Source organism: Salvia splendens, chromosome 2 (assembly GCF_004379255.2).
Source record: "Salvia splendens isolate huo1 chromosome 2, SspV2, whole genome shotgun sequence".
Taxonomy (NCBI): domain Eukaryota; kingdom Viridiplantae; phylum Streptophyta; class Magnoliopsida; order Lamiales; family Lamiaceae; genus Salvia; species Salvia splendens.
The window spans coordinates 136,945-156,102 of NC_056033.1; the positions used below are offsets into that span (position 1 = coordinate 136,945).

At 35.6% G+C, this 19,158-nt stretch overlaps 4 protein-coding genes across 5 annotated transcripts; 3 read left to right on the top strand and 1 right to left on the bottom strand.

Annotated features, from left to right (window-relative positions):
- Positions 1–4,389: 4,389 nt before the first annotated feature.
- On the top strand, positions 4,390–7,059 carry LOC121780955 (ADP-ribosylation factor 1). Of its 2 annotated transcripts, none has more exons than XM_042178623.1 (7): positions 4,390–4,546; positions 5,079–5,243; positions 5,677–5,747; positions 6,195–6,314; positions 6,413–6,531; positions 6,616–6,697; positions 6,787–7,059. In XM_042178623.1, the coding sequence occupies exons 2-7, from the start codon at positions 5,096–5,098 to the stop codon at positions 6,790–6,792; spliced, it is 546 nt and encodes a 181-aa protein (XP_042034557.1). In that variant the 5' UTR covers positions 4,390–4,546; positions 5,079–5,095; the 3' UTR covers positions 6,793–7,059. The 2 variants fall into 2 exon arrangements, with proteins under 2 accessions (XP_042034557.1, XP_042034564.1); XM_042178630.1 differs by having other exon boundaries at positions 4,398–4,546; positions 5,089–5,243.
- A 1,164-nt stretch (positions 7,060–8,223) lies between these two features.
- On the top strand, positions 8,224–11,590 carry LOC121780970. The gene is made up of 2 exons (XM_042178640.1): positions 8,224–8,768; positions 11,285–11,590. Exons 1-2 carry the CDS (start codon positions 8,317–8,319, stop codon positions 11,322–11,324), a joined length of 492 nt encoding a protein of 163 aa, XP_042034574.1. The 5' UTR covers positions 8,224–8,316; the 3' UTR covers positions 11,325–11,590.
- A 272-nt stretch (positions 11,591–11,862) lies between these two features.
- Positions 11,863–12,546, bottom strand: LOC121781022 (protein SENESCENCE-ASSOCIATED GENE 21, mitochondrial-like). The gene is made up of 2 exons (XM_042178702.1): positions 12,358–12,546; positions 11,863–12,291 (listed from the first exon to the last, which is right to left on the bottom strand). Exons 1-2 carry the CDS (start codon positions 12,429–12,431, stop codon positions 12,090–12,092), a joined length of 276 nt encoding a protein of 91 aa, XP_042034636.1. The 5' UTR covers positions 12,432–12,546; the 3' UTR covers positions 11,863–12,089.
- Positions 12,547–15,702: 3,156 nt separating this feature from the next.
- On the top strand, positions 15,703–18,213 carry LOC121780947 (U1 small nuclear ribonucleoprotein A-like). Its single transcript, XM_042178611.1, has 5 exons — positions 15,703–15,857; positions 15,959–16,131; positions 16,642–16,735; positions 17,368–17,456; positions 17,726–18,213. Exons 1-5 carry the CDS (start codon positions 15,734–15,736, stop codon positions 18,011–18,013), a joined length of 768 nt encoding a protein of 255 aa, XP_042034545.1. The 5' UTR covers positions 15,703–15,733; the 3' UTR covers positions 18,014–18,213.
- Positions 18,214–19,158: the final 945 nt, after the last annotated feature.

The following is a 19,158-nucleotide window of genomic DNA, read 5'->3' on the forward strand; positions in this document are numbered from 1 at the left end:
AAATATTCACATACATAAATAATATAAATCAATTAAGATTACCAAACCATATCTTAAACAAGATATTCACAAAATTCAAACCTTAATTAAAAGAGTAAAATTCTTATTTAATTATTTTATTTTCGGATATTACAGGACTCTATCTAACTGACCTAGGAGACTGAGGAAGTACGGAGGAAAAATAAAACACGAAAATATTTTTGATCATTTTAATAAAACATGAAAGCAACTCAAGAAAACAATTGAAACTTACTAACCAAGCTAAAGACTATCCTAAAATAGGCAAACAAAGCTGAAAAGCAAGTGGGAACCATTTTTTTCCTAAACTGGCTGGGGCTGGCAGAAAGCTGTGAAAAGCAAAAAGCAAAAGCAAAAAGCATATATGATTTTCTAACTAACTTCTACTTCATCTTCTCCAAACAACCAAGTAAAAACAGAACATGAAATAGAGCTTCAACACCATTGACAAAATAAAACAGAGCATGCGTCAAAACGAGACGTAAACACGAAATTCAAGCTAGAACTACCAGATCTACTCTCCTGGGTCAAGCAGAAAGCGGAATAAACACAGATTAACCTTGCATGCATCACCTAAACTAACAGATCTCAAAAATCGAGCACGTGAACAACTAAATCTCAACCTCTAAACTACTGGAAATAATGTAAACAACATGAATCTAAACATCTAAGACACCAATTGCGAAAAGCATCCAAGAAACATGAGTAAATAGCATCATCAACATGAAAATAAACACCAAAGCTTCAAAAAACTGGAAATAAGTCGAGATCAAAAGGCGGAGTCGTCAATTCCTCCGATAAAACTCGAGATCTAACTACAACGTCTCAAAAGCGGTAAAGAAAGTAAAGATCTAACGTCGGAGTCGTCAATTCCCCGTCGAAACCATTGAACTAAGTTCGAGAAAGCAGTTAACTATCTAAACTAAGCTAAGAGAGCAGTTAACTGGGTTACTACGAATTTATAAGCTTTCACCATTAATGTCAAGACTTTGAAGCAGTTTAGCAAAGTATAATGACAAATGAAAGTAATTGTCCCAAATATATTAGGTAAACACTTATTCTGTCCCCAATTTTTTTAAGATATGTTCCTTTGTAAAATTAATTTGAATCCAATTAGTTGAAGATTTAAACATGCAATGTGGAAAATAAATTTAGGGTTTAGGTAACAACTTTTACCTTTTCTTTGGTGAGGGAGATAATTTTCTCCGCCGTAGATGGTGGCCTTTTCTCCATTTTCGTCGCTGCAGGCGGTGAGATGGAGAAGGTTTCGTCTCTGGGTCAGTGGTTCTTTACTGATTTCATGAAATAGGTGAAGTCGCACCCAATTTGGATTGCATTGACAATTAATACTCTGTCGACGACTTCATTTTCTCCGTGTTTGTCGTTGTTGCGGCGAGATGGATAGCGATTTAGGTTTTCACTAATGCTGCAGTGTTTGAATAGCCACGAATTTGACATGGAATAAAAGGGACCGATGAGTAGATGAAGTCTTTGCTGATTTGTGGTGCAGCGGAGTCGTAGTTGCCGTCGACGACGACTTTTTGGCAGCGGGAGATGGTGGAGACAGAAATATTTGGTTTGTGTTGATTAATTGTATGGGGTTATTATAATGTTTATTAATTATGCTGATTAATTATAATTAGTCTAATGTTATGTGATTCAGTTTTAAAATAAAATCGGTTTGTGCATTGTTTTGTTTTGGACTTTTCTTGGGCCTCGAATGATTGTGGTATTTGGAGCTTTTCAAATCTTAGTAGGCTACTTTAATTAGGTCATTTCAGAGAATTTAAATTATTGAACTTCTCTTTTTTTCCTGTGTGGGCTTTTTTAATAATTTAATTGGACTGTTTCATATATCTTTTAAATATTTGGGCTATATGTTCAGTTTTCCGTAACCCATTATTATTATAAATTTTCGTCCCCCATTATAATTATAAATGATAAATAATAATCTTTTCTAATGTATTTCCACATTTATATAATAGTTGTGCAAATTTTGTAATTTCTTCCCAAGTCTAAAAAAATTTAAAATATTATTTTATTTTTAATATTTTTTGTATGTATTTTAGTTTGACTCTTCTAATTTTAACTTTTCTTTGTGCAATTGATGTTGGTGGATCCGTTAAGAGTCCCGTAATTATATTGATAGTGTTATTATTCAAAATATAACCGTCTTACTTGGACAACTCTGAGTTATTATTCAAAATTATAATTGATAGCATATCGAACTGTGATTCGAAAACCTCTCTTTAGTTATGGACAACTCAACGTTGTTGTATATAGAGTCACAGGTCGTGAAGGTTTGAAGATTTTAGTCTGTAAAGATGAACATCAGATAAGTGGTGATTCCACTGTAAATGGCATTTACAAAGCAGTTTTTTAGAACTTAGAGCATGCACAACGGTGAGAAGGACAACGTCCGTCCGTCCGTGCCAGCGGCACAGAGACGCTGTCCGCAGCTGCGTTCGCGCCGCTGGCACGGCGCTGCTCGATGCATCGAGCACGTCCGTGCCAGCGAGCAAGTGACGTGGCAGGCGCGGATTGGCCAACGGCTTAGCCGTTGGCAATTTTGTTTTTTATTTTTTATTTTTTAAAAAATCTGTTTTTAATAAAAAAACCAATTAAAAATAAAAAAAATTATTTTCCCACTTCCTAAAAAAATTATATCCATTTTCTACCCACTTTTAATTTTTTTCATTTTTTCCCCTAAAAAATACACATTTTCATCTATAAATACCCCCACTTTCACACCAAAAAATTCACACCACACTACACAATTCTCATCTACATTCTCTCATCTCTATTCTCAATCTTTCTTCCACTCCTACAACATAACAATGTCCGACCACGACGATCACCCCCCGGGCTCCCACGGTTGGAACCCTGATTGGTTCGGTTCACAACCTTTTCCTAGTCCGGAAACGGAATATTCGGCCCCTCCTCAAACCCAAAGTTTGGGAGTTCCGGGTGGCTACTGGCCTTACCCGATCGACGACCAAGATGCCCCCGAAGGGAAATACGGGTGGACACCCGAGCCTAGAGCGAGACCGAGCGGCCCCTCCCAAACTCCGACTCCTCCCAAACTCCGACTCCTCCTACTCGCGGTGTCCCACACCAGGTACTCGATACCTGGTGTGTATCAAGTCGGGATGGAAATTACTCGTTACCTGTTTCCCGCTACCCATTTCGCCACCCCTAGTAGTGCCTCTATTATTATTGATATGTTAGTTTTTTGGGAGCTACTATTGATGTGTTAGTATTCAATACATCATTCAAATATCAAATATAACTTCATCAATCTTTGCCATAGAAAAAGCAAAAGATACAAGTATTAAAATTTAGATTGAACTACATTTATTTAGGCTCTACACTTACTGTGATGTATATTTGTTGTTTTTATACTATACGCTTTGCTCGTTTAAGTTGTTTTTGCACTTTTTGAACACTTTTTTGGAAAAAAAATGTCGTCAAATGCATAAGGGCATTTTTGTACACTCACTCTCCTACGACAGTCGCTCGCCTTTTGCATACATTTGATTTTCCAAGATTCAAAATTATATTAGGGACCTTAGAATGTGATTTAACTTTTGTTTGGGTGTGCAAAACGATATTTGTACATTATTGTTTAGTATTTCAAGTACTTATAATGCAATTCGGAGATTGTATGGGTAACATATTTGTTATTTCATGGTCTCCATTTGATTCAAATTGAATTCTGATTCAACATAACAATTGAAGCTCATTAATTTATCAAACTAATCAATAAGGCCAAAAATGAAAAAATAAATAAAAATAGAAACACCACAAACAACTAGTGAAACAATCAGCTCATCCTTTCATCTACCTTTATAAGTCATGACTAAATGTTCGATCTTTTCAACTTCTATTTCTGTTGCTTAGCTTGGGCACTCTATCAAACACTTCACCGGAAAAAATACATCCACCAAACTTTCGTTTGGTTAATTTTTAGAAATATAAAAAATGCTTATCCGAATTTGTAGTCTTCAGGCAACTTTAATGCCTTGCAATTACAAAATCGCATTATTATTTACTACTAGCATTTTCCATTTTGCCACCAATGGTTGTCTTTATGTACCACACTAACTTGAGAGTTGAGAATGTATTTGTTTGAGACTACTGTAGTTTGTGTATTGCTGAAATTTTAGGGGCGTTGTAATTATAAAAAATTAAAATGAGGTCATTACAATGATTAATTTTGTAAATTTTGTTATATGTGTCGTATTATTTCCACCAATCGACCCCTTTTATTTCCAGTTTCCACCAACGAACACTGTTGAATAAATACATAAAGAAAATAAAAACCAAATAATGACCAGTTTGTTTTTTTAAAGAGATGGAGTAGTTCTAATATGCAGCTAAAGCTCAAAAACAAATTACTAGTACTAATCAATATTGGAGAATTAAAAGAAAAGAAAAAGAAATACGCACCAGCATAAAATATCGCGTTACCATCGTCCTTTTGGAGAGATCTGTAAACCCCGGTCCATCGTCGCTGCTCCTCTTCCATGTAAGAATTACTTATCTCTCTCTCTCTCTATATATATATAACTGAATTACAGCGATTTGTGCTGGTCCTGTGATATGTAGAATCCGGTATGATTTGTGCGTGAGATTTCATTTTTGAACTTTAAAAAATTGGATTCATTATATTTTTATAATTTCATCGTCGATCTCATGAGCTGGTTGTTTGAATTCCTTGTTGTGCTTATTTTTCCTCAATTTTCTTGATCCGGTGGTAGATCTCGTGTTTTTGCCACGAGTTTAATTTGCTCCAGATGTAGGATTCGATAGTTTCTGATGGATTCCATTTTATTTTGCCCAATCAGCAGATTCAGTTCTGCTGATCTTGTATCCTGGGTAAGAATGGCTAGTGTGAAGTTAATACAATTTGGTTGGTTTTGTCTTATAAGATCACATCGTCATTTTTAGATGATAATGAATATGCTAGTTTTCGTGTTTTCTTTTATCCTAGCTTTGTAGTTGGATATTTGATGGTTTTGATTTAAGTTGTAGCTTACAATGTAGTATTACTGTACTAGTATTTGGCAGTTTAAAGATGGGGCTGTCTTTCACAAAGCTTTTCAGCCGGCTCTTTGCCAAGAAAGAGATGCGTATCCTCATGGTAGGTCTCGATGCCGCTGGTAAAACAACCATTCTCTACAAACTCAAACTTGGAGAAATTGTCACCACAATTCCTACCATAGGTAATTTTCATCCTTTTCATTTTGCACATTTTTGTATCTGCGAAAACGGTAAATGTTGGTAACAAGTGAGAATTATTTTACCTTTTCGATCTTTAATATCTGCAGTGGATGCATCTTCTCACTGGATGAATGCAATACCTATATTTTTAATCCCGTTATGAAAAAATTATTTATTCATGCATTTCTTGTTCAATGCTTTTATGTGCTTGTTCACCATTCTCATTTTTTCGCACAGAATTCAAATATCACCAAAACCCTAGTATGTGTGTGTGTGTGTGATGTGCATTCCTTTTTAAAATGTCCCAGTCCATGATTTTACAAGATTAAGTGCAAATTCAACTTTGCCCTGCAGGAATATTGAACTATACCTTTTAACTGTTTCATTTTAAATTTCCTGACTTTAAATCTAATGAGAATAAGTACTGTTGTTCAGGGTTCAATGTGGAGACTGTAGAATATAAAAACATTAGCTTCACTGTTTGGGATGTTGGTGGTCAGGACAAGGTATGCATCTCACTGTTTTGCTCTTTTTCCTGAGTAGTTACTAGGTTGTGTTCCTGCATCAGACATGGAATCATTATAATTTAAGAAAATCCGTGGGTTTAAAAAGCTTCTTCATTGTTAATGTGTCAATTGCTATGTCCTTTCTTTATCTAAAGCATTAGAAAGGCCTTACTCTTGTTCTGATGGAAATGTTTATGCCCCTTTGGTGTGCATCTATGTGTCAAATATTTAAGTAGAATGCATATAATTGGGTCTTAATATCCGCATATGCAGGATCTGAACTGTTAAAGAAGCCTAAATTAAGTGCTAAAGTCAATAATTTCTATAATATTGCAGGCATCTCCACCCCATACGCCCCTCTCCCCTGAAATTTATGCGCTCATATTAACTAGACCACCTTCAAGTTTGATCCTTTTTTACCAGAATTTGATATACTTTGTTATGTAGATCCGTCCATTGTGGAGGCATTATTTCCAGAACACCCAGGGCCTTATCTTTGTTGTTGACAGCAACGATCGTGATCGTGTAGTTGAAGCAAGGGACGAATTGCACAGGATGCTGAATGAGGTAAACGTCGCTGAGTCTATATTCTTGAGAATATTTCAGATGAGCAAATAGAAAACTGTGCCACAGCAGAATGAGCGAAACTTTATGTTTCTTTTCAGGACGAGTTGAGGGATGCTGTCCTGCTTGTTTTTGCCAACAAGCAGGATCTTCCAAATGCAATGAATGCTGCAGAAATAACTGACAAGTTGGGCCTTCATTCCCTCCGTCAACGCCATTGGTATAGTCTCTTATGAGTACCTTCCCCTCCAAGTTAGGCATCTTTTAATCTTATGTACTCCGTACGTGTGCTTCTGAAATGCAGGTACATCCAGAGCACATGTGCAACTTCTGGTGAAGGTCTCTATGAGGGATTGGACTGGTTGTCCAACAACATTGCCAACAAGGTAAGAGTTGCAACTCTAGCAAAAACCAATTGAATCTAGTCTTTGTACCACCCGATTACATAATCATATTCTCACTACATCTTTTTCAGAGTTAAGCTCTTCAGCTCGAGATGACCCTAAACCCTTCATCACTCAGGTTGTAGCATTTTATGCTGACTGCCACGGTTCCAGTTGACCACGTCACCATATTTTGTCTTTCACTGTAGTTAAAAATAATTTTTTAGAGTTCTTGTCAACCGTGTGGCTCTTTGTATTGCTGTTATGTGAAATGCTAGAATCAAGTTCTATAACAGAAACTGCCTACCAATATCGATTTTCACTTTTGATGTGCCTATCATGTTAATAAAATTTCATTCTCATGAGATTGCTGGATCCATTTCGCTGAATTATAGAGAGAATTCTGTTACGTTATGAGCACCATTTTTTGAACTTGTTCTACCTACTTTAAAGTATGAGCACCATTTTTTGAACTTGTTATAACAGGTATGAATGATGCCAAAAAAACAGAGCTTAGTTTTGTTTTGGATTGGATACTAGTAGTAAAATATAGGAAGAAAAGTAAGAATATGCGGCCAACTTGCTAGTGTAAAATCATAAGTCGATCCATCATCCATCCTTTGCTCCAATTCAATCCCCCATGTCTTCCCCCCCGGCAACTCCTGCTCCTCGTGGTCGTCGTTGCCACCGTGGCGGACCGGCCGACGGTGTACGAAGCAATCGGATCGTACGGACTTCCGGAAGGCCTGCTACCGGAGGGGGTGACGAACTACAAGCTCGACGTCTCCACCGGCAAATTCTCCGTTTACTTGGACAAGACGTGCAGCTTCACCATCCAGGGATACAACCTCAAATACAAGACCACCATTACCGGCATGATCTCCACCAATAAGATTAGGAATCTCACCGGAATCCAGGTTAAAATTCTGTTTCTGTAGTTGAATATCGTCGAGGTCACCAAGGACGGCGCCAATCTGGAGCTCTCCGTCGGGATCGCGTCCGCCGCTTTTCCTGCCAACGATTTCGAGGAGAGTCCGCGCTGCGGCTGCGGATTTAAATGCGCCAATTCGAATAAACCTTTTGCCTCTCGTTGATGCAGGTCAGTTTGAATTTGGAAATCTGTGTTTGATCAAAATGGCTATGTTCGGATTCAGCTGCGTAATTGGTAGCTTCATCACTTTAATTCATCTACTTTAGTATATTCATGAAAAAATGTTATGCTACTAGTATAAGTAATTTACATGTTGCAATAGTTAGGAAATGGAGTGACAAACGTGATATATTTGGTGGTTAATGATTTGTGATTTGGATGTCAGGTAATGTTGCGTAGTAGTAGTAGTAGTATAAGCCTATTGGGCCAAAAATCACAATATACATGCAAAATGGAGTATAGTATAAGTAAATCGAGCCCAAATAATTCATCAGATTTATAGAGTATATCCAAATCGATGTATCATGGAGTAGTAGTACTACAGTAATTGATAATAATAATAATAATTTGTCTTGTACAACGCGGATGAGTTGTTACTAGATCGATAAGCTGTCTAGTACATAAACGAAAAAAAATGAAATCGACGATCTCGAATATTCTTTCTTCCCATCAATCGCCGAGTTGAATCAGAATGCAATCGAAAGTCCAAATCACAGCCGTTGTTCTCTCCTGCCTCCTCTTCCTCTCTGACGGCGTTCCAACGGCCTACGAAGCAATCCAAGCCTACGGTTTCCCTATCGGTATAGTCCCAATAGGGGTAACACACTATGATCTGGACGAGACCACCGGCAAATTCAACGCCTATATGAACGCTTCCTGCAGCTTCTCTTTGGAAGGCTCGTATCAGCTCAAGTACAGCTCTGTCATCAGCGGCTTCATACGTCAAAATAAGCTCACTGATTTATCTGGTGTTAAAGTCAAAGTGCTGTTTATCTGGTTGAGTATCGTCGAGGTCAGGAGAAACGCCGACAAGCTGGAATTGCCTCTGCTGATTTTGGGATTGATAATTTCTTTATATGCCCGCAAAGTGGCTGTGGATTGGATTGCAATGCTTTGGATCTTGTTTCTTCGGTTTAAACCGAGGTAGGCTTTTTTGTGTCTATGTATTGGATGCAGATTCTTCAATTTATAGCATCAAGTTTGTGGGGCTCATTTTCACTTTGCCTAGTCATTCTCATTCTGTTAATGAGTTAGGGTTATTATTTCAAACCAAGCACAGTTTTGCCGAATTCGCTAGGTGTTGTAAAGATGCTGAGTGGGGCTCAAAGACTCCAGTAAACGTTCTTTACTTCCATTAGTCTTACTCTCCAAAGGAGCTTCAAAGAGTTTTAGACGAACAAGAGAATTCAGCAAAACTGAACGAGCAAAAGGTTGTATTCTAGGCTTTTTGGATGCTTTGGAATGGGCCAATAATGCCCAGTTGAGTGAATTGTGGTTTGTGTATGAGATAGGAATTTGCGAAAAGCCCTTGGAAGGTAATAATTTCTTCCAAATTAATAATTAAAACGAAGAGTAAAGGCCAAAATTGGTCCTGAACATATAGCCATTTTACGATTTTGGTCCTAAACATTATCTTTTGGATTTTTTGGTCCTGCACATATGGACATTTGATCATTTTGGTCCTCCGTCAATATTTCCGTTAAAAACTAACGGTCAACATTATCTTTTGGATTTTTTGGTTCTGCACATATGGACATTTGATCATTTTGGTCCTGCACATATGGAATTTTGATCATTTTGGTCCTCCGTCAACATTTTCGTTAAAAACTAACGGTCAACGGCCGATTTTTGACTAAAACAATGGGTTGGGTCGGGTCGTGTTTGGGTCGGGTTTGGGTTATACGTTAAGAAAAAAATAATATTTTCTTAAAATCTAAGCATAATATTTTCGTTAAAATCTAAGCATACTATTCTTAAAAAATTAATTAATATTTTTTAATTAATAAAATTAAAGTATAGTATTTTTTAATTAATTTTTTCATGAATTTGAAGAAAATATTATGCTTAGATTTTATTAAAAATAATTTTTTAATTATTTAATTTTATTATATAGATTTAATATTAATATACTTTAATTTTATTATTTTGATTAAAAAATGATTATTTTAATTTGGTAATTTTTTATTTTATTGTGTAATATCATGTTTAAATCGTATAATAACATCATGTTTTAGTCGTTATAATATTTTTAATCAACAAAAATAACTAAAAATTAAAGTTTTATAATTTTTTAATTAATAAAAAATAATTATTTTTTTTCTTAACGTGTAACCCAAACCCGACCCAAACACGACCCGACCCAACCCATTGTTTTAGTCAAAAATCGGCCGTTGACCGTTAGTTTTTAACGAAAATGTTGAGGAGGACCAAAATGATCAAAATTCCATATGTGCAAGACCAAAATGATCAAATATCCATATGTGCAGGACCAAAAAATCCAAAAGATAATGTTGACCGTTAGTTTTTAACGAAAATGTTGACGGGGGACCAAAATGATCAAATTTCCATATGTGCAGGACCAAAATGATCAAATGTCCATATGTGCAAGACCAAAAAATCCAAAAGATAATGTTTAGGACCAAAATCGTAAAATGGCTATATGTTCAGGACCAATTTTGGCCTTTCATACTTCAACCTTTGTTACCCTCGCTTTTAGAAAGTTCAATTCATGGTTTACTTAGAATGTTCAGGACCAAAATCGTAAAATGGCTATATAAAAACAGGAAAGTTCAATTCATGGTTTACTTAGAAAAATAAGAATGCAATTGGAAGGTTTAAACAAATCTCACAGCCTCCATAGTTTTTATGACTTTCATACTTCAACCTTTGTTACCCTCGCTTTTAGACAGTTTTAAGTTTTGTATGTGGATTATTTGAGAAGTTATGGGCAACTTCTACCCCGTTGTGGTGATGCTTTATATATCAAATAGCTGTCTAAACCGAGAGGCAGACAATTCTGTGGTTATGGAAAAAATGAACTACTTGAATATATATTGGATAATTGGTCCTATACCTGATACTAGTATTTTGCTACCTCAATTTATCATTTATTATCTTCTGTCCAGCTATATTAAGGATCATAATCATGGTTACCTGAACTGTCTGTTTTATTATTTGTGTTTGCAAAGATTGTTTTCTTCGGTGAGCAAAATAATAGGTTACGTAGTCATTTCTGTTTCGTATCAGAACCTGTCATTGCATTACTTCATGAATAGACACTTTCAACCCAGACTCTTACCACTCTTTTGAGTGTTACATCTCAGAACTCTAATGAATTTTAAATCTCCTCTAGGCCACTCTGGTTGAGATGGTGATAAATGACGTGTTTTGAAATCCATAGTATGAGTTTTTATTTTAGTACTATTTCAGAAGAGATCAATTGTTCTCTCATCTCGCTTCTATAATTTTAAGCATTGAAGTTGTCTGAGCTAGATTTTTCAGCAGAATCATCATCCTTTTCGGCTAGCGTAATTTGGTTCCTAATCCTGCATCTTCTGTGATGATTATGGTAGCACATGTTTCAGGATTAGCTCTGGTTTCTGATATCCTTATACAATATGTAAGTATTAATAGAAATTTATTCCCAACTTTCTTCTCAGGTTTCTATTGGAAAAATATCCTCTGATTCGACGTTGTTGAACATGGCATCTCCGTCATGTTTCAGTCCTCTATTTCATTTTATTTACTAAGAAAATGAAATACGAGATTGGAGCATGTAAGTGGATCAAAAAGTCATGCGTTGCCTCTCCGGACACTTTTTTAAAGTGATGGTGTTTGGATCAGTCCAATGAAAAATCAGGATTTCTCTTCTCTTCATTTTATTCCAAAATCATACAAACTCAGAACTCTCACATGGTATGTATCATTTTTACTATTTGCGTGTACCGAATAATTGTAACATTGTGTATTTGATTTCCTCTTAGCTTTACGTCTATAAAATTGAAATGATGTGTTATAACTGTGATACGCTGACTATTAGCCCAAAATTGCTTTTTACTTCATATAGTGTGTGTTGTGACTTGATTTCAGCAGTAAGTCGTGGGAAACACTTTATGAATCAACTTGCAACATCTAACTTGTAGGAGTAGTACATTTCATCAAGCTTTTGTTTGATTTATGCGGAACAATACTCCAAAGCAATAACTGATAAAAAGTTCAAACAAAAATCTACTAGGAGTAGTACTCCAATATATTGTTAATAACATTAGCAACAAAAATACTCTGAGCATACATAAAAACAGCATAGTAATAATACCAGGGAACTGGCAAAAAAAAATGTGGTCATATTATAAGCGGATAAATGCATTGTTGATCTATGTTCTACCTAGTGGGTAGAATGATCCGTGTCCAGTGACGGGCCAAATGAGATCACATTTGGAAGGCCGTCTCCATGGCGGGTGCGGTTCATTTAGCGTTGTTCTTCTTGCTCCTCATCATCTCCCTCAGCTCCACCGGGTCAAGCTCCTTGGCATTGCATTCAGGCCTGTAGTACCCGGTCACCGGATCGGGCACCCATGCACTCTCCCCGACCTTCACCGGTCCTTTCTTCACCACCACGTTCGGAGCCCCAACAACCCGCCCCTGCGACGCAGCAGAGTATCCTCTCCTGTACGTATCAATTTAATTATGGTATTTATTTATTTATTTATATTTTTAAACTCTGGTAACGAACCTGGTAACAACTGCGGAGATTTGGTTGCCGATGAAGGAAGTGACAGTTTTAACGTTGGAGAAAGAACGAGCCATTTTTCAGTTTTTTTTTTTTTAATTTCCACTATGGGAAATCTGGAGAATAATTTGTGGGATTGGACTGTTTAATAAGGGAACCTCTGGTGTGGTGTTTTTTTTGTAGAAGGTTTGGAGGCGCCCAAGGGTTGAGAATGGAAGAAGAAGCTGCCATATATATAGAGAGAAGGGGTAAAAGTATAAGGAAAATCCTAAAATGGAGAGTTGTTGTCGGAAATCCACTGGATTTCAAGCATACGCAATTTGGTGGTCAACATTTACTACGTTTATTGAGGTGTATATTCATTTAGTTTTGTTCCACAAATTCTGTTTTATTAATTTAATTTCAAATATTATGTGAGATAAATAAAAAAAATGTCGATCCAAATTATAGTACTTCAATTGCATATCTTATGATTTTATTATCTACAGTCCAAATATGTCACTGAATCTGAGTTTGAATTCAAAATTTTTATGGACACTTTCCTAAGTTGAATGTTATGTCAACTAGTGTACCACCTATGCGATGCACAGATCTTAATTTGCTTTATAGTTCAATTCACTAATAAACAATAGTTAATAAATATTGTACAATAAAATTTTAGGCAAATAAAATATTAAAAATAAATTAAATCTATTGAGAATAATTATGTGAAAAAACACTAAATAATTTAACTATGGGCAAATCCAATAACTTTAAACAAATAAAGAATTGAATAAATTAGTTTAAATGAATTAAAAATAACCCATTAAATAAATAAAAAAATAAATTAAATTAAATTAAATTAATGCTTCATGCATTAATAACAAATCTAGATATACAAACATACACATTTATAACATTTCGGGAAGGTAAATATCTCCCTTCCCTTTTCTCTTTATTTTTAATACACTAAGCTTTAGGATTTGAGTGCAATATTAGAAAATAAAATTGTGGGAAAATGTTCCTCGAATACTAATGCCATGCGCAGGGAAAGTAACAAACGAACAAAAATGGTTTTTGATAAATAACTAAAAAATTGAATAAAATAAGAAATGACAAAACACATGCCATATGATCAGGAAAACATATTCTAATGCTTTTTTTTTTCCAAACCTGAAGACAATATACTATGACTGATGAAGAAATGAAATATGAATATTAAAGTATTACTATTGGTGAACATAAGAACCCTAGTAGAAAATAAAATTGTTGGAAATATAATAATGCAATCGGAGAAGGTATGTGGAAATGAGAAATAAACTATCATATTTATAGGTCAAATATATGAAGAAACTATTATAATTATTGTCAGTACATATCTGAATAATGGAGCGGTTAAATGACATAGTAAAACCTCCCACTCAGTCCACTTAATCACATGTTTTATACATTTTTAATTTAATATAATTTTTTAAATTAAATGGCAATCTTGTAAATTTCTCCAAAACTCCTCTTTTGTATATTACTAGTATCTCACCCGTGTTATGCACGGAACATTGAACTATTTAAAAAATTATAATATGGTAAGCTCATGGAAAAGTTGCTTGGATTTTAATGCACCGTAGGAAAAGTCCATAATTTATGATTTACTATTACTTTGCAAATAAACATTCGACGACCAACAAAATAATGTACCGCACGATCTTGTAAAACACACTGTTTACTGATCACAATGGCTTTGTCTCCAGCAGCGGTTGTGTCAAAAACACGAATGCAGCATACTTTGACAACCAAAGAAATTGAGGAAGCCTCGAGCTCATTGAGCATGGTGTGTAATGGTTCCATGACGTCAAGCTTTCCTCCTATGGAGTATAAGGTAAGTAGGTATGTGTGGATACCCAGCCTTTAAATGACATATTTATATGCTAAAATATTATGCACGTAACCCTTTAAAACCTCCCACTCACTCCACTTAATTTAGAGGCCCCACTTAACAACACGTTTTTAGCTTTTAAGCAAATGTTTAAATGGCCTTTAATTATACATTTTTAATTTAATTAATCTTGTAAATTTCTCTAAATTTAAATGACATAGTAAAACCTCCCACTCACTCCACTTAATCAAACGTTTTTAGCTTTTAATCAAATGTTTAAATGACCTTTAATCATACATTTTTAATTTAATATAATTTTTTAAATTAAATGACAATCTTTTAAATTTCTCCAAAACTCCCCTTTTATATATTGTATAGATTATATAGATATAGATATAGATTTGTAGGATATATGAATTCAGTACAAATAATGTATCCGGTTAACAATTACCTTGTGTGGTTTAGGATGTATGAGTCTAGATACCTAATACACCTAAAGGTTAATTTTTGTATTCTAATGTTGCATCCACGACCTAAACTCTTAGATTCAAACTAAAATATTTGGAATATGATTCTTTGATATTCTTATAAATGATGGTCCACCAATATTCAAAATGAACTTCAGTACTTACTCAAATTTTCTACGACTACGGATAATATGATAAATATTGATATTATATCTATTCCAAGTAATTATATATCACTTTTAATAGTAGTATATTGTAATTAACTGAGTTACCGTGTTGGTATATTGATTTACGGATAATATGATAATATATCTATTCCAAGTAATTATAAAGAATAATTATTATTCTAAACAATAGTGATAATTTATTTCATATGAAAAATAACACTTCTTGTTATTTAAAATGACACTTGTTTTTAAAATAATAAAACCAAGTTCAAACCAAATTAATTACTCCTACTACAACTTACTTATTTTTAATTACAACTTATACACAAACCCCACATATACGCTTATGAAATAACTCAAATTCCGAGCAATTGATTAAAGGAGAATCGTCTTATGAACTAAACTGATACACGTAATTTTGTGGGTTTTTAGGTAATAAGTTCAATTTCGATTTAGGTAAAAAAAATGTTATGAAGATTTTAATATTGTTGTGTTTTTACTTGTTTAATTGCTTAGGTATAACAGTTATTTCAATCAAGAGTCTTGGTTAAATTATGTCAGTCCCATAAAATATGAAAGTGAAATATTAGATCAGAGGGGGATAATTGAGAAAGTTTGAATAATATTCTATTTTCAAATCTTATAGAGCTAAACAGAATTTATTTTTTAAAATAGTCATTAAGCGTACATTGCCTGTGCAAAATATCCGGGCATCTACCTGTCAATTTTGGGCTATAAACTTAGCCCAACAGTATTTGGACAATATTGTGGTGGACACTAAGCCCAATAAAATAGGCCCGAATATGAACCCCATTTCAATATTCAAATCCCAGTCTAATCGTAGCCGCGGTGAAATTCTCGATTACCGGAGAAGAAATAGCGAGCCAGAGTCCATGGAAGAGGCACCACCCGCCCCCGCCCCCGCCCCCGCCCCTGCCCCTGCCCCTGCTGGCTCGGAAACTGCTTCGAATCAGACGATTTACATTAATAATCTCAACGAGAAAATTAAGCTCGACGGTATTTTTTCTGATGGCTGTGCTGAGAATTTGGCATTTTGAGGAGTTTGTTATGTTGTTTGGTGGACTCACCCTCGGTTATGCTTAATCTTATGTTGATAGAATTGAAGAAATCGCTGCACGCGGTGTTTTCGCAGTTCGGGAAAATACTGGAGGTATTGGCCTTCAAAACCCTAAAGCATAAGGGCCAAGCATGGGTCGTTTTTGAAGAGGTCTCTTCCGCCTCCAATGCGCTTCGTCAAATGCAGGGATTTCCGTTCTACGACAAGCCAATGGTATGAAATTTCTTAATTTCTGAGTTTCTTTCTTTCATTTTTGATGCTGTAATTTCATTCTGGTGTCCTTCATTATTTGCAGTATGTGGTTTAACTTATGAGACTAGATTGTGCTATCATGACTTTGCTCATGCATTATTTGCAGTATGAAGTTTAACTTGAAAATCTGGTGTTGGTCGTTAGTATTCTGGGATTTTGTTATTTTTGACCTTGAGGTGTAGATGTGTAAAGATCCATCCTGTGAGCGAAGATGCAAAAACACTACAACAAGTTTTGTGTTTATAATTGAAGTCCCACTTCGTAAGTAACTAGTTTAACGGTTTCTAGATGATAGATAAGTTGGCATCTGAGACAGTTGAAGGAACTATGTTGAAATATAGAATCACTTCTTTGGCACTAAGAAAGAGGATTATTTACCCGTTAGTGTGTTGTTGTAAAAACATTTAACGTTGATAACTACTGCATTCCTCGAGTTCGAGTTTGAAATTATTTACATTATGCTTATCTCAGCGGATACAATATGCCAAGTCAAAGTCTGATGTCATAGCCAAGACAGATGGTACTTTTGTACCTCGAGAAAAAAGAAAAAAGCATGATGACAGAGGTAAGTAATCTTTTTAAATTGCATATTACATATATAAGGAGGGAGCATGAGCTTCTTTTCAAGAATGGCTATCTGAAGTAAGTGTCTGATCATGCTTTCTGTTATAAGATGTTTTGATTGAGTAAATTGTTCATTACCTTCTTTGCTTCATGGCATGATTTTCTTTTTGCATGACTACTCTGAGGTTAACTTACAACAGATTATGATCTGCGCATATTAATGACAAGTTTATTGGTTTTGATTTATAGAGGTTTTCTCTTGTACATGTTACACTGTGTGGGTGAGATGAGCCAACCACTCCAACTATGGACCCTCTTTTTCTTACTCTAATGACTCGTTGTACTTGCAAAATTACATTGATAACATATTAGAATTGATAGAAGTGAATCCAGATCAGTACTATTTGGCACTGTAACTGGATAATCTCCAGGAGACATATCATGGATATATGTATTTGAATGAACCCTATCATGGATACATGTATTTGAATGAAGCAAGAATTATAATGAAATGTGTATATAGCTGAAAACTCTCAAATTTATATGGTACACTTGTTTTTTGTATTAGGTATTACCTAATCATAATTACTAGACTCACTATTCTTCTCCGGTCTTTGTGTGCTTCTATTATAGGAAGAAAGAAGAAGGATCAGCATGATGCGAACCAAGCAGCAGTGGGTCTAAATTCCACATATGCTGGTGCTTATGGTGCAGCCCCTCCTGTAAGTGCTCAGTCAAGAGCTACTCATTATTTATATCTAGGATTCCTATCACTATTTATGTCTATTGAAATTCACATGGGAAAATAATTTCCTCTGCAATCTTTGCCATGGGTGCCCAAACTAACTTAATTTTATTTGTTTGCACCACTTTCTCTGTGTTGAGGTGTTTTTGCCCTTCACTTCTGGAAAATGTTGTTTCTGCGTCCCCACCATCTTTCCCTATTTGTTTGTGAAGAAGCTCCTAAATCATTCTTCTTTATATGGTACAGTTATCCCAGATCCCATATATGGGTGCTAGAGCTGCTCCAGAGGGTCCTGCCCCTCCAAATAACATATTGTTCATTCAAAATCTTCCACACCAAACAACTTCAATGATGCTGCAAATGCTCTTCAGTCAGTGCCCTGGATTTAAGGAAGTTAGGATGGTTGAAGCTAAGCCTGGAATTGCTTTCATAGAATATGAAAATGAGATGCAGTCAACAGTTGCAATGCAGGGGCTTCAGGGATTTAAGATAAGTGAGGACCATCCTATGCTGGTCACCTATGCAAAGAAATAGATCAAGTCGTTGAGGATTAGTTGTTTTTTTCACTCAGATTAAGCTAGGCCCAGGTCCTTGCTGTACGGTGTATTCGTAGTGTAATTACTTGGTAGGATTAATACTTTCAGTTTTCTATTTCTGTCTCATATTTGGTGTTTGCTACTATGTAGCTTCTTGCAGAGGATTAACCTATATTACTATTGTGCACAGTTCGATTATTGTTATGTTGTAGTAAGGAGTACCATTATAAGGACTGAATTTACTGTGCAAAATATAACTGCGATGTAAGGAAGCCGTTATTATAGATTAGGTACAATGTTTGATGCAAACACATCCATAAGAACTTTAATGTGCTCGTTTTACAGTATAGAATTAGGGGGTGTTTGGTAGCAGTGATGAAGGTCTGGTATATGGTTATTTTTGGTGTTTGGTAGGCATATCATGAAAGCCTGCTCAGGCTCGATAAAAAATGTTCAATCTTCCAGTTGAGGTATTAGGTGGGAGGGGCTACGACAGCTTATTTGGCTCGCTAAACGCACCTCGATTGAAGGGTAAATTCCAATTTTGCTCCTCAAAACACATCAATCTCATTTGGTCCAGCGACTGTGGAAGAGGAATTTGATCTCCTAGATTAGCATAGTGTTGAAACTTCGCAGCCTACATACGGTGTAACCAGATCTCACCTGTTATCGGCGGACAACGGAGAAAAGCAAGTCATTGCCGGAGAAGTTGGAGAGGGTGAGGGAGTTGACTCGGAAATGGATTGGGGGCGACGGACGAGCTACAGGACGATGAAGGTCACCACCGCCAAGGTCCAACAGAGCAAGGTGTCACGGCAGATGGAGTTTACCATGAATGTGTTTCTGCGTGTGGCTCATTGTGGGAGCAGAAGCTGCATAATGTATCGATAAGCCAAGGCATGCCAATGCCCAATATTAATTAATGTAGCATTCCAGTGAGAGGAAAAGGTACTACTACAATTTTCCTGAGTGAGAGCTAAAAGTCAAAACTGTCGTGAGCTGTAACTAAAACTTTATACTCCCTCCGTCCATCTATACTAGAGGCGTTTCTTTCCGATATGAGATTTAAGAAAAATTGTGTTAAATGAGTTAAGTAAATGCATAATAAAATAAGAAAGAAAAAAGGTAGAGTGATGAAAAAAG

Coding starts and splice junctions, on each gene's coding strand:
- LOC121780955 (XM_042178623.1), top strand. CDS start 5,096: ATGGGGCTGTCTTTCACAAAGCTTTTCAGCCGGCTCTTTGCCAAGAAA. Junction 5,748..6,194: donor ATGTTGGTGGTCAGGACAAG/GTATGCATCTCA, acceptor TTTGTTATGTAG/ATCCGTCCATTGTGGAGGCA. Junction 6,532..6,615: donor TCCCTCCGTCAACGCCATTG/GTATAGTCTCTT, acceptor TCTGAAATGCAG/GTACATCCAGAGCACATGTG.
- LOC121780970 (XM_042178640.1), top strand. CDS start 8,317: ATGCAATCGAAAGTCCAAATCACAGCCGTTGTTCTCTCCTGCCTCCTC. Junction 8,769..11,284: donor TTTCTTCGGTTTAAACCGAG/GTAGGCTTTTTT, acceptor CTTTCTTCTCAG/GTTTCTATTGGAAAAATATC.
- LOC121781022 (XM_042178702.1), bottom strand. CDS start 12,431: ATGGCTCGTTCTTTCTCCAACGTTAAAACTGTCACTTCCTTCATCGGC. Junction 12,292..12,357: donor ATCTCCGCAGTTGTTACCAG/GTTCGTTACCAG, acceptor TGATACGTACAG/GAGAGGATACTCTGCTGCGT.
- LOC121780947 (XM_042178611.1), top strand. CDS start 15,734: ATGGAAGAGGCACCACCCGCCCCCGCCCCCGCCCCCGCCCCTGCCCCT. Junction 16,132..16,641: donor CGTTCTACGACAAGCCAATG/GTATGAAATTTC, acceptor TGCTTATCTCAG/CGGATACAATATGCCAAGTC. Junction 16,736..17,367: donor AAAAAAGCATGATGACAGAG/GTAAGTAATCTT, acceptor CTTCTATTATAG/GAAGAAAGAAGAAGGATCAG.